The 12870-nt window shown below is 54.8% G+C and overlaps 2 protein-coding genes across 2 annotated transcripts; both read left to right on the top strand.

The window, feature by feature from the left end:
- The first annotated feature begins 1016 nt into the window (after positions 1–1016).
- On the top strand, positions 1017–4447 carry Naprt (nicotinate phosphoribosyltransferase). Its single transcript, XM_032916873.1, has 13 exons — positions 1017–1315; positions 1477–1604; positions 1686–1768; positions 1883–2013; positions 2099–2214; positions 2570–2766; positions 2840–2980; positions 3259–3343; positions 3438–3518; positions 3613–3715; positions 3794–3948; positions 4036–4143; positions 4234–4447. Exons 1-13 carry the CDS (start codon positions 1090–1092, stop codon positions 4294–4296), a joined length of 1617 nt encoding a protein of 538 aa, XP_032772764.1. The 5' UTR covers positions 1017–1089; the 3' UTR covers positions 4297–4447.
- Positions 4448–7039: 2592 nt separating this feature from the next.
- On the top strand, positions 7040–12590 carry Mroh6 (maestro heat like repeat family member 6). Its single transcript, XM_032916822.1, has 14 exons — positions 7040–7327; positions 7575–7727; positions 7910–8064; positions 8747–8864; positions 9065–9249; positions 9335–9472; positions 9603–9717; positions 9797–9940; positions 10021–10194; positions 10413–10580; positions 10809–10928; positions 11150–11252; positions 11342–11407; positions 11541–12590. Exons 1-14 carry the CDS (start codon positions 7040–7042, stop codon positions 11774–11776), a joined length of 2163 nt encoding a protein of 720 aa, XP_032772713.1. The 3' UTR covers positions 11777–12590.
- Positions 12591–12870: the final 280 nt, after the last annotated feature.

The raw sequence follows: 12870 nt of genomic DNA, 5'->3' as shown, positions 1-12870 counted from the left end.
TCAGTTCGAGTATATCTGATGCCTTCCTCTGGCCTCTGGGCATACATCTGCCTATAGTGCAAAAACTTTTTTCTTTTGTTTGGAGCTGGGGACCGAACCCAGGACCTTGCGCTTGCTAGGCAAGTAAGTGCTGTACCACTGAGCTAAATCCCCAACCCCAAAACTTCTTTTTTTAAATGTTGCTTTTTTTTTTTTTTTTTAAAGATTTATTATATATAAGCACACTGTAGCTGTCTTCAGACACACCAGAAGAGGGCATAGGATCCCATTACAGATGGTTGTGAGCCACCATGTGGTTGCTGGGATTTGCACTCAGGACCTCTGGAAGAGCAGTCAGTGCTCTTAACCACTGAGCCATCATCTCTCCAGCCTGACGCCCCCACCCCCTTTTTTGAGAATAAATTTTGGGGTTGGGGATTTAGCTCAGTGGTAGAGCCCTTGCCTAGCAAGCGCAAGGCCCTGGGTTCGGTCCCCAGCTCCGAAAAAAAAGAAAAAAGAAAAGGGAAAAAAAAAAAGAGAGAATAAATTTTGCTATATATCCTTAGCTGTTGTAGAGAACTACCTGGCCTCTGCCTTCCCAATGCTGGGGTTGAAGACATTTACCACCATGCCCAGCGTAAACTGTTCTAGGACATTGACTCGCTACCAGGTCTGGCTGCTTGGTTGAATATCCCCCTATACTGGTGCTTGGGTTCCCCTCACCTGAAAGGCAGCACCTACCTGCTCACAGCTATAATGTAACCCGCTTCGGTCCTTCCTGGTTAGGGGCAAGAGGCCAGGGTAAAGTACAACCTGATCAAGCACTCCATCCCTGTTAAATTTTAAGTTGTTTTGCCACTAGTTGAGCTCCAAAATCTATAAGAACCAGTCTCAGGGGCAAGCGGCTAGCTGGAGTCCAGGAGACTGGGATGGGGGTGTGCCACTCTCCCACGTTGCTGGTTTGAGTCCTGGCAACTCTGACAGGGTGGACGGCTTGCTCCGCCCACTTCTGCCGGGAAAGGCCCTCCTTCCGCGTGAGTCGGTTGTCTGGACCTGTGCCCTAGGGGGTGGAGTAGGCGCCATTAATCCAGAGCCTGTGTACCCTGCGGAATGGAGATGGAGCTGGACGACCAGGGGCGCATGGTGGTGCGGCCGCTGCTCACCGACCTCTACCAGGCTACAATGGGGCTGGGATACTGGCGTGCAGGCCGGGCATGTGAGGAAGCAGAGTTCGAACTCTTCTTCCGCCACTGCCCTTTCGGAGGTTCCTTTGCCCTGACCGCTGGCCTGCAGGACTGTATACGCTTTCTTCGCGCCTTCCGTCTGCGCGATGCAGGTAGTTCCACGACCAGCACCGGTACTGTGGCTGGAAGAGAACCCCCACTCCCTCAAAAACGAATCTTTAATGCCCTCCCGATGTTCCCCTGACCTCTGAGGGGACTTGCACTTGCCTGACCAAGTCCTCCCCAAGACTACATGTGTTCTCTATCACTCCAGATGTGCAGTTCCTGGCTTCAGTGCTACCCCCAGACACTGACCCTGCGTTCTTCGAGCACCTTCGAGCCCTTGACTGCTCTCGGGTGTCGGTGCGAGCCCTGCCGGAGGGTTCCCTCGCTTTCCCTGGTGTGAGTGCCCTGCGCTGAATGTGTAGGGAGAGTGGGGTGGCCCAGGCGGTCCCGCTGTGGAGCTGATCACTCTCCCTACAGGTGCCACTTCTGCAGGTGTCGGGGCCTCTTCTCCTGGTACAGCTGCTAGAGACTCCGCTGCTGTGTCTGGTCAGCTACGCTAGGTGAGCGGAGTCCCTGAGAGGTGCAGGCAATGGAAGGGCTGGGGCTAAGACCTCCTACTGGGGTGGCTTTGTGACCCCTCACCTGGGTTCTCCTGGCTTATTAACTCTCCACAGCCTCGTAGCCACCAATGCTGCTCGGCTTCGCTTGATTGCAGGACCGGACAAGAGACTATTAGAGATGGGCTTGCGGCGAGCTCAGGGTCCCGATGGGGGCTTCACGGCCTCCATTTACAGCTACCTGGGTGGTGAGGCCTGGAAGAGGCACAGGCTGGGGAAGGGGTGGTACTATCGTATCGGCAGTCCCCTAAGCCTACCTGCCTTCTCATCCAGGGTTTGACAGCAGCAGCAACACACTTGCTGGACAACTGAGAGGTGTACCCGTGGCAGGGACCCAGGCCCACTCCTTTGTCACTTCATTTTTGGGTAGTGAGGTACCCCCTGACCCGGTTAGTACTGTTTTGTTTTGTGTCAGGGTTCCGTATAGCCCAGGTTGGGCTTGAATTCCCAGATCCTTCTGCTCCTGTCTCAGTGCGTGCTTCCACACCGGGCCTGCTTTACTCTAGAAGACAAGATCCTAAAACCAATTCTTAGCCCAGCTAGAGTGGGCTGGACCCTCGAGTGAGCTGGGCCCTGCTATATATATATTGGCAGATACTGCCCTGGGCAGTTGATGCGTGTGCGTCTGCACTAGAAAGCTGGTGTTGCATGGCGTCACCTTTGCCCCGAGGCCATGGCATACTGGCCACTCCCAGGCCTTACAATGAACTCTAGAACCGTCTTTTTACCGATCTCTTTCTACAGATGTTGGCTCCAGCTTCTAGTGAGGGCCCTGCCGTGGACCTGCCTGCCAGTGTAAATTTGTGGCTGAAGCGTGTGTGCACCTACTTGGGGCTAGAGGAGCAGGAGCCACATCCGGGGGAACGTGCAGCATTTGTGGCCTATGCGCTGGCCTTCCCCCGGGCTTTCCAGGGCCTGCTAGATTCCTACAGCGTACGCAGGTGAGCTGTGAGCATTCTATCAGTGTGGCCTTGGTGGAGCAACTGAGCCCCTGACCCCTTGTTTTACATGCAGGAGTGGTCTTCCTAACTTCCTGGCAGTAGCCCTGGCACTTGGGGAGCTGGGCTACAGGGCAGTGGGTGTGAGGCTGGACAGCGGTGATCTGCTTCAGCAGGCTAAGGAGATCCGAGGGATCTTTCGAACTGTTGGTGCTGAGTGAGTTCCCCACCCCGGGCATGGTGTGCCTGCTTGAAACTTCCTGGGAGTCCCAGAGGACAAGGAAGGTCTCTCCTATAGTGAGACCATGGGACTGTTTCAGGGGCAACCAAGAAAGCCCTGGAAGGGAGGGAGGAGTAGGGTAGGACCACTAGGGGCTCCTAAGACACGGGTGGGTATAGGCACGGTTAACGGGGAGGGAGGGAGGGAGCAAGGAAAGAGGCCACCCTAAATCATGAGCATCTGAGGGGTGCTGCCTGTGAATCTATTGCATGCAGGTTCCAGATGCCCTGGCTAGAGTCTGTTCCCATTGCAGTCAGCAACAACATTGACGAGAAGGAGCTGGCAAGGCTAGCCCAAAAGGTAGAGCGGAAGAGGAACAGGTGGATGATCTAGACAGCCCTGGCACCCGACAGGTGGCAGGGTGGCTCCATGTCACTGTCACTTCTCCCCACAGGGCAGTGAGGTGAACGTCATCGGCATTGGCACCAATGTGGTCACTTGTCCCAAACAGCCTTCTATGGGCTGTGTCTACAAGGTAAAGACAATGTCTGGCCCCAGGCGGGATGAGTCTAGAAGATTGTGGGTGTTAGGGGCAGGGGTGCAGCTATTCAAACACCCTGCCGTTGCAGCTGGTGTCCGTGGGAGGCCAACCTCGAATAAAGCTGACGGAGGAATCTGAGAAGAGAACACTGCCAGGGAGCAAGGCTGCCTTCCGGTTCCTGGACTCTGAGGGTGATTTCCCTCTCCGTCTCCATTGTCCTTTTTCGAGCTTACAGTCTTTTTCTGACGTTTTTCTTGCCTCTTACACAGGGTCTTTGCTACTGGACCTACTGCAGTTAGCAGAAGAGCCCCCACCCAAGGCTGGGCAGGAACTCAGGGTATGGCTTCAGGGGGCCCAGGAGCCCTGCACTGTGAAGCCAGCCCAGGTGGAGCCATTGCTGCGACTGTACCTGCAACAGGGACAGGTGACTGCCCCTCACCTGCGCCTTCACCAAGGCTGAGCTCTGATCCAAAGCCAGCATCGCAACCCTTCTCTTCCCCCTCCCCTGCAGCCGTATGAACCACTTCCATCTCTGGATGAGTCCAGAGCCTTTGCCCAGCAGTCCCTGAGCCGCCTCCGACCTGCTCATAAGCAGCTGCAGAACCCTGCTGTATACCAGGTCAGCCTATAGGCGCCTGGCCTATGTGTCCTATGTGCCCCCTGCTTGCTTCCCAGCTCCAGCTGCCATATCCCCTTCTTCTCTCTGCAGGTCGCATTGTCAGAGAAGCTTCGGGCACTGGTGGACAGTCTGAGTGCTCGAGGTCCCCTGTGAAAAAGATCACAAAGAACACAACTCTCTCTTCCCACAACTTTGTCTGCCACGTGTCATTAGTTCACAAATTTCTGCTGCTCACTTGGGACTTCCAGGGCTGGGCTGGAGTTAGGAGTATGAGGAGGCGCAGACCCGGTGAATAAAAAAAAAAGAAATAAAAAGGAAAGGATGTGACTGCTCCTAGATACGGTGAAGGGGTTTATTATAGATATATAGGAGAACACAGCCAGAGGCAGACACATCTGGGAGAGTCCAGGGTGGTCATGACCCTGAACCACGTGGGGAGAGGGGGAGGTAAGGGAGAGGGGGAGGGAAGGAGAGCACAGGAAATACAGCAGCCAGGAGGCCAAAGGTACAAAAGGAGAGCAGCAGTGACCAAAATATGTGGATTACATAGGGAAAAGCAGCCTGGCCTCTGGGCTGGAGAGTTCCTGGTAGAGGGTGGGGCATGCCAAGCTGTACCTCGTAATAGGTAGGAACTGGGGGATGCTGGGGGAACCTGGAGGTCAGGTCTGCTTTGATATGTTCAATAAGCACCTCAGCTGCCCAGAGTTTGAAACTTAACACCCAGCATGTGGGAAGATAGCCACAGGGCTGGGCTGTGGGACCTGGTTTGAAGGGAGCCACCGAGCCACAAGACTGGGAGGGCTTATCTTTATCTCTGTTTTGAGAGCCTTATTATGAAAGCCCTCACCTACTACTAAAAGCAGATAGGGAGGTTCTAAGGTTGAGATGGGGTGTCAGAGTCTAATCCTAGCCCCAGGCACTCATATCTGCTAAGGACAATGTGCCTATGTCAGGCTCCCAAGCCAGCCCTGCATGATCTACTGTAAGACTCTACTGTGAGCCTTAGCTACCAGGAGACCCCCAAACAGAGTTCAATGCAAAAGCAAGAGGTTTATTGTTCCAGCGCTCTGGGGTTGTCCTGCACTCAGAGGACAGAGAGCCCCCCCATAAGCCTTTTATACAATTTTTGATAGATTATAGTAACAGCAACTAGGCGCATAATGATTGGTGGTCCCTGTGACCTTTACATTAGTTGGCTGGGCAGGGAGGGGACTCAGGGATCCTCCTAAGGACTACTGGGAAGTTCAAGTGGGGCTCTCCCTCACGATCAATCATCTGTTTTAGGTCAATCTGGCCTTGGGGTCTCAGTTTATGTCCCAATAATAAGGAAGGAAGAGAAGACTTAAAAAGCTGAGACTCGGGGTTGGGGATTTAGCTCAGTGGTAGAGCGCTTGCCTAGGAAGCGCAAGGCCCTGGGTTCGGTCCCCAGCTCCAAAAAAAGAACCAAAAAAAAAAAAAAAAAAAAAAAAAGCTGAGACTCAGGCTGGAGAGATGGCTCAGCGGTTAAGAGCACTGGCTGCTCTTCCAGAGGTCCTGAGTTCAATTCCCAGCAACCACATGGTGGCCCACGACCATCTGTAATGGGATCTGATGCCCCCTTTTGGTGTGTCTGAAAAATATCTACCGTGTACTCATATAAATAAATAAATCTGGCTTCAGGGAGGACTGGAGCTACCTGGGCACAGCAAGCTAGATTCAGGAGGACCCGTTCAGGAGAGTGTTGGAGTGCCTTAGGCACTCTACTGTTGTTGTGAAGAGACACCATCACCATGGCAACCATGACCACCTTGGTGGGGACAATGGTGGCATATGGCCTTGGTAGGGGCTTTTGAAAAAGCCAGGCCCACCCCCCCCACCCCCTGCCTGTGACACACTTCCTTCAACAAGGTCACACCTCCTGATCCTAATCTTCAAAGTGCCACTCCCTAATGACTAAGCATTCAAATGTATGAGCCTATGGGGGCCGTTCTTATTCAAACCACCACAGGACTCTCAAGGCTGGCCGGGGTGCAGAGTTGGGGCTTGGTAGCCTGAGGTACGGGAGCTGAATGTGATGAATGCCCACAGATCGGAAAACTTCCCCATGCACTTCCACTTGCCCAAGTAGTCAGACTAGTTCCCCCAGCTCCCTTGGCTTAGGGCTTGGGCAGTGCCTATAGTGTGGCTGGGTGGAGAGTTGGGGTTTAGGGTAGAGGTTGGGCCAGCCCTGCGGAGCGTGAACCTGGAAAGGGATACAACTGGGCTTACAGTATACATACACACTGCCTACGCAGACACAGGGAAAACAGTCTCAGAGAAGGAGGGGCTGGACATATAGGGCATGAGACAGAACACCTCAGGACTGGCAAGGATGTAGGGGAGCCCACATCAACAACAGTGGGCACTTGCAAACGTTCTTAGGAGGCCTCACCTCATTTGCTCCACACCCCAAGTATTTCAAGTTCAGGGATGATGACAGTATCCGACCGCACCCATTCCTGGGATATCTGGCTATGTGGTCTAGCCTCACCCTTGACCCTGCTGAAGCTTCTTCAGAACGATCTAAAACTGCCCTGGACCCCTCCCCCAGACAAGAGGGGGACAGACAGTTGGGTTAAAGACCTTCCTCTTCTCAATAGTCTACTATCTCCATGGGCATTGGTGGGCAGAGCCAGACTATGCAGTGGCTGTTCCATTTGGCTCCAGCAGCCGGGGCAGAAACTCTTTACAAGCCATGCTAAGCTATCTCTGTGATTGGACAGCCGACCACATGCTCAGACACGCATGCACGTATATGCCCACGCCACCACGCCTGTCTGTAGGCCCGCCTGTGGGCCTGCCCGGGGCCTGATTCTAGGTCAGGTCTGGACACAACTTCACTGGAAGAGTGGTGGCAGGTGCCGCTGGTAGGAACACTATGGCTGGGGGTGTGTGGGGAAGGGGCCGGGATGGCCCTGTGGGCTCCCTAACTCTGACAGCTCTAGCTGAAGGAATCCGGGCTAGCCAGGGGCAGCCTGTGGGACCCTCTTCTACAGGCCCCCAGGCTGAGCCCGAGGAGCTTGGGCCAGAGGCTGAGCCCTATATTCAAACACTCACCCCTGCCTTTGAGGCCCAGCCTGGGAATGAAGTGGTTGCCCCCACAGCCAGTAGTGAGATCGGCTCCCCACCCAATGTCCAGGAGCCAGCCCCGGAGAGACCATACCAGGTGAGTAATGAAGATGGATGATGAACGGTTTGTCTGTTCACTTGGGTGCTAGAAAGACAAAGTACAAGTGTGTGTGTGTGGGGCGATGTGGGGGCATTGGGAGGTACTGAGGGTAAACAGATGGAAAAGATCATAAGGGAGGAGGGTTTGTCGCCATCTGAGGGATGGAAAGACTGGGGGACTAGGGAGAATAGTTGAGATAGGCTTGGGGTCTTCAGAAACTCCATGTTTCACTCTCCCTTCATAGGTCTCTCAGTATTCCTGGGAGGAAGGAACCCTTGCAGACCTTGCGTTGTATACAGCTGCGTGTCTGGAGGAGGCTGGCTATGCTGGGACACAGGCAACAGCGCTCACTCTGTCCTCAGCCCTGGAAGCCCGGGGGCAGCGGTTGGAGGACCAGGTTAGCATCCCCACCACCATCCAGAGAATCCTGCAAGCCTCCCTTCAATGTGGGAGGAGAATAACAATCTCGACCACACTCCCCCTAAAAGCTGCTCTTACTGAGAGTGGGTGCAGTGCTGGCAAAAGTTTCCTTTCGAGGTCCAGGGGCTCTAACTACTGACGTTTGTTCCTTTTACCCAGGTCCACGATCTGGTGCGTGGGCTGCTGGCTCAGGTGCCAAGTCTGGCAGAAGGGAGACCCCGGCGGGCAGCCCTACGGGTGCTGAGCGCACTGGCTCTGGAGCATGCGCAGGACGTGGTGTGTGCGCTGCTACCCAGTTCACTACCCCCGGACCGGTAACCCTCCCCCGCCCAGCCGCGCTGCCCCACGCGGCTTCCTTCCCCCTTCCCGCTTGACTGCTTGATCATAGAATCTGGTTCCTGCAGCACCCGGCAGGAGGGGAACAGGGCCTCAGAAATCCCCTCCCCTCGACTTTTGCTGGTGTCACAAATCATACCTGGGTTTAGTTTAACTCTTACACTCTTCTCTCTCTCTCTCTCTCTCTCCTCCCCCACCCCCCGCCCCCGCCCCCTGCTTTTTTACCTGAAGATATGGGCGGGATAAGTAAGCAGGGCGGTTTGAGCACATAGAAGTCTCCAACTTTTCGGGTCATTTACCACAGAAGTTATTTCTGGTTAATTCTTTACAACAATTAAAAACCAAAAAATGGGGGGTTGGGGATTTGGCTCAGTGGTAGAGCGCTTGCCTAGGAAGCGCAAGGTCCTGGGTTCGGTCCCCAGCCCCGGAAAAAAAAAAAAAATGTTAGGTCTGTTTCCCAGTAGCGCCACAACAGGGCTCAGTGTAGTCCAGAGGGCTGCTGATGTATGGACTGGCTCTGCATTTGTCGTCTCTGGGATGTGGGATGGCGGAAGGGTAAAGGATGGTTTACTTTCTGGAGCCTTTTCCTAGAGTCGTAGTGGTGGGCTTTCCTGAGGATTCCATGCAGCTCCTCTTCACTACACGGCCCTTCACCCCCAGGGCAGCCTCTGAGCTGTGGCGAAGCCTAAGCCGGAACCAGCGAGTAAACGGGCAGGTGCTGGTGCAACTGCTGTGGGCCTTGAAGGGCGCGGCGGGTCCCGAGTCTGAGGCACTGGCAGTAAGTGGCTTCAGCAAGTGCCATCAGGGGGCGTGGCCTGGCCGCAAGCATCCAAGGGGCGTGGCCTGGCCACCAGCAGCCAAAGAGTAGCCTTGTAGGGGTAGGACTACAGATTAGCTCCCGGGTCACACTTGTCTGGGATGTCCTGTACGCATCCAAAAACTGTCAGAATTCCAAGGGTGGGCTCACTTGATCTGCAGGCCACCCGTGCTCTGGGAGAGATGTTGGCAGTCTCTGGCTGCGTGGGAGCCACTCGAGGTTTCTACCCTCACCTGCTGTTAGCACTGGTCACACAGCTGCATGACCTGGCTCAAGGGGCTCATTCCCCCGACAGCCCTAAGGTCTGGGAGCCTTCTCACCGAGGGCCACCTCACAGCCACGCCAGGTGAGAAGGTACCCTTGGATAAGTGAGGGGTGGGACAGGCCTTCCTCGCCCTCACTGTCCACTGCTCAACTCTTCGCACCTCCAGCTGCACAGTGGAGGCCTTGAAGGCCCTGCTCACAGGGGATGGTGGCCGAATGGTGGTCACATGTATGGAGCAAGCAGGAGGCTGGAGGAGGCTGGTAGGAGCCCACACACACTTGGAGGGTGTCCTGTTGCTGGCCAGGTGAGGAGGCACCCCAGGACAGCACAACAGGAGGAGGCTCCCTGCTGGCCAGGTGCGATGGTAGCATAGGGGAGGTGGTGGGGTTGAGCTCTTCCAAACGGAAGAAGAACTCCCCTTTCCCCGACTCCAGTGCCATGGTGGCGCATGCTGATCATCATCTGCGAGGCCTTTTTGCAGACTTGCTCCCTCGGCTACGAAGCACCAATAACTCGCAGCGCCTCACAGCTATGGCCTTCTTTACTGGGGTGAGCTTTCTTTCCAAAAGGGTGAGGGGTGACTCTGCTCAGACACAGAGATATGCTGACTCTCTGCCCCTTCTCTTAGCTGTTGCAGAGCCAGCCTACTGCACAGCTCTTACGTGAGGAAGTCATCCTGGAGCGCCTTCGAACTTGGCAGGGTGACCCGGAGCCCACCGTGCGCTGGCTAGGCCTACTTGGCCTTGGCCACCTTGCAATGAATCGTGGGAAGGTGCCCACCTGGTAGCGCCCGGGGGAGGTGGGGCCGAGGGAGAGTCTGGAAAGGTCCAGCCACAAGGCTTGCCTTTACAGATAAGGCATGTGAACACGCTGCTGCCGGTACTCCTAAGAGCACTGGGCGAAGGCGATGTGCGGCTGGTGGGTGCTGCGCTCGGCGCGCTGCGGAGAATACTGCTGCAGCCCGGAGCACCCGTGAGACTCCTCAGCTCTGAACTGCGACCACGCCTCCCACCGCTACTGGATGATGTGAGCAAAATCCTGCCCTGTGGTCCCACTGTGTCCGCCTTGGAATTATCCACGGATACTCAGTCCTATCCACAGGCCCCACCTACATTCCCCACCCAGCTACCTGTGGACCTGCCACCGGATTAAGGCCTAATCTGTAGCCCCGATCAGGCTCCTTAGTCGTCACGGGTCTCTCCCACTCTTGCTTCCTTGAGCTCTGACTGTATTTTCACACGAAGGCTCGGGACTCGGTCCGTGCTTCAGCAGTGGGACTCCTTGGAACACTAGTGCGGCGGGGCCAGAGGGGACTCCGGTTGGGGCTTCGGGGACCCCTGAGGAAATTGGTGCTGCAGAGTCTGGTGCCACTCTTGCTGCGCCTACATGACTCCAGTCAGGATGCTGCTGAGGTCAGTGTTCTGTCCTGTATCTATCTCATCTAGTACTTCCTCTCGTACCTTCTGACCTCTCTGAAGGTTTCAAGCTAGGGACAAGAACCTCAAAGTCCAGGTCTTTCCTTGGGCTGCTATACTAACCACCTCACCCTGGGCTTTGCCAACCTTTTCCCGCCACTTTCCCTTTCTTTCCACCACTGGCCATCTTCTAGACCCCTAACTTGCTTGCTTCCTCCATTCCAGAGCTCAGAGTGGACACTAGTCCGCTGTGATCGGGCCCTTCGATGGGGCCTGCTGGAGGAAATGGTTACTGTGGCTCACTACGACAGCCCTGAGGCTCTAAGCCGCGTCTGCCACCGCCTGGTTAGTATAGTAGAGAAAGCACCAGGGTATAGTCAGCCACTCACTTGTCCTGGGGTAGGATTATATAGTCCACTCTCCCTCAAAACAGAGTCTCTACCTGAGCTAAACATGACCATCATACTCCTATAAGGCCAGTCCATAGCCTTTGTTCGTGTTATCTCCAGCCCCTTCTCCATGAAGGACTGATACTTTCGCCCTGTCATGAGCATTTGTGTTCCTAGGTTCACCGATATCCAAGCCATGTTCAGCATTTCCTGAGTCAGACCCAGGGCTACCTGCGGAGCCCACAGGACACTTTGCGCCGGGCAGCCACTGTGCTAATAGGTGAGGCCAACTTACCCACTTAGGGCTCTAAGAGCTGGGTCAGCCTTTTCTAGGGCCGAGCCAGACCTCACTGTTTTGCTTTGGTACAGGTTTCCTGGCCTATCATACTAGCCCCAAAGGAGTCAGTCAAGACCTGTTGGACTCTCTGTTCCAGGGTGAGAACCAGATCTAACATGGGGTAGAGTGCCGGAGAAGTGGAGGGTTCTGGAGAGGAGTTGGCAGGACAGAATGGGTGAGGGCGGGCCCCAACTTCCTCTCCCACACAGCCTGAGTTGCCCCATTATGTAGACCTAGGAGAGCTGCAGGGCGACCCGGAGTCTGCGGTTTCCTCGGCAGCGCACGTGTCTGCCCAGCAGGTGGCGCTGCTTGCCCGGGCGCAGGTCCAAACACGCAGCTCCAACCTCTTCCGCTTCATCCGCCACCGCCACCGTTCATACCCTACAAGGCCCCATCCGCTCTACGACGATAGTCCATTCCTACGCCGGAGCCTTGCAGGCCGATGGAGCTGCCTTGAACCTCGTTGAGCCAGACCCGGTATCAAGATTTGTGGGCACGATCCATGCTGTCGCCAGTCCCCACCTTAGCAGATCTGCAGAAGAGAGCTTACTGAAGGGTGACTGTGGGCCTGGTGCTGGGCACTGGTGCCTCTCGCTCTTTTACTCTTTTCTATGGGCTCACGATGTGAAAACTTTGTTGCGGATGGCACATTCTACCTCAAGTGCCTTTTGTAGACTTGGTCCATCTATTTATTCTTTGCCGGGCAGTGTGCCCTTCCTAGGACTCAGTCTGCCTAGCCACAGTCCTAGATAGGGCTAGATAGTCCTAGATAGTCCTAGATACACAGATGTCATGGCCTTCCTAGTTACATCAGTAATCCAGCACTCCTGATTCTTCCTTCCTCTATTCCCTACCTACAGCTGTTCTGGCTTATGTGCCCTGGCCTGTTCTCCTGTCCATACCTGTCTTATCTCCACTCATGTCAGAATCCACCCATATGATGGTGTTTTCTAGAAGGTGTCTCTAAGATTCCTTCATGCTGGAGAACCCAAGCCAGGATTGCACCCCTGGGTTGAAATATGGAAGCAAGCACTCCACACCCACAAGACTGTGAATGGGTATGTCATTACCCAACGCCTTGTACAGGGCTTAACTGGAATGGCATAGCTGGATAGACAGGAAGAGTCAGCCACAGGTGTCACCCCACCCCTCCGCCCCTTGCATAGGCAGCTTCCTCCACATAGAATGGCCACCGTGAAATGTCCTCAGGCTTCAGGGAGGCCTCCTCACAAACACAGGGTATGCACAATGTGGTGATGAGTGGGGGCTATTTCCTCACACTCTGGTCTCTTTGTGACAAGCATGGGATCCTACTTACATTTGCTTCCTGCCTTGATGGATGGACTGAACCTGTAAGCCAGCCCCAGTTAAATGTTGTCTTTTGTAAGAGTTTTTGGTCACGGTGTCTGTTCATGGCAGTAAGATCCTAACAAAGACAGAAGTTGATACAAGGGACTCAGGTATTGCTGTGATGACCATGTTTTTGTTTGGAGGAATCTGGAGTTGGGGACTTTGGGTTTGGGAAGCAGTGGAATGCTTAAAGTGGGGTTTAATGGGCATC

The sequence above is a fragment of the Rattus rattus genome, chromosome 1, assembly GCF_011064425.1.
Source record: "Rattus rattus isolate New Zealand chromosome 1, Rrattus_CSIRO_v1, whole genome shotgun sequence".
In the NCBI taxonomy this organism is placed as follows: Eukaryota; Metazoa; Chordata; class Mammalia; order Rodentia; family Muridae; genus Rattus; species Rattus rattus.
This window is presented reverse-complemented; position numbering and strand designations above follow the sequence as displayed.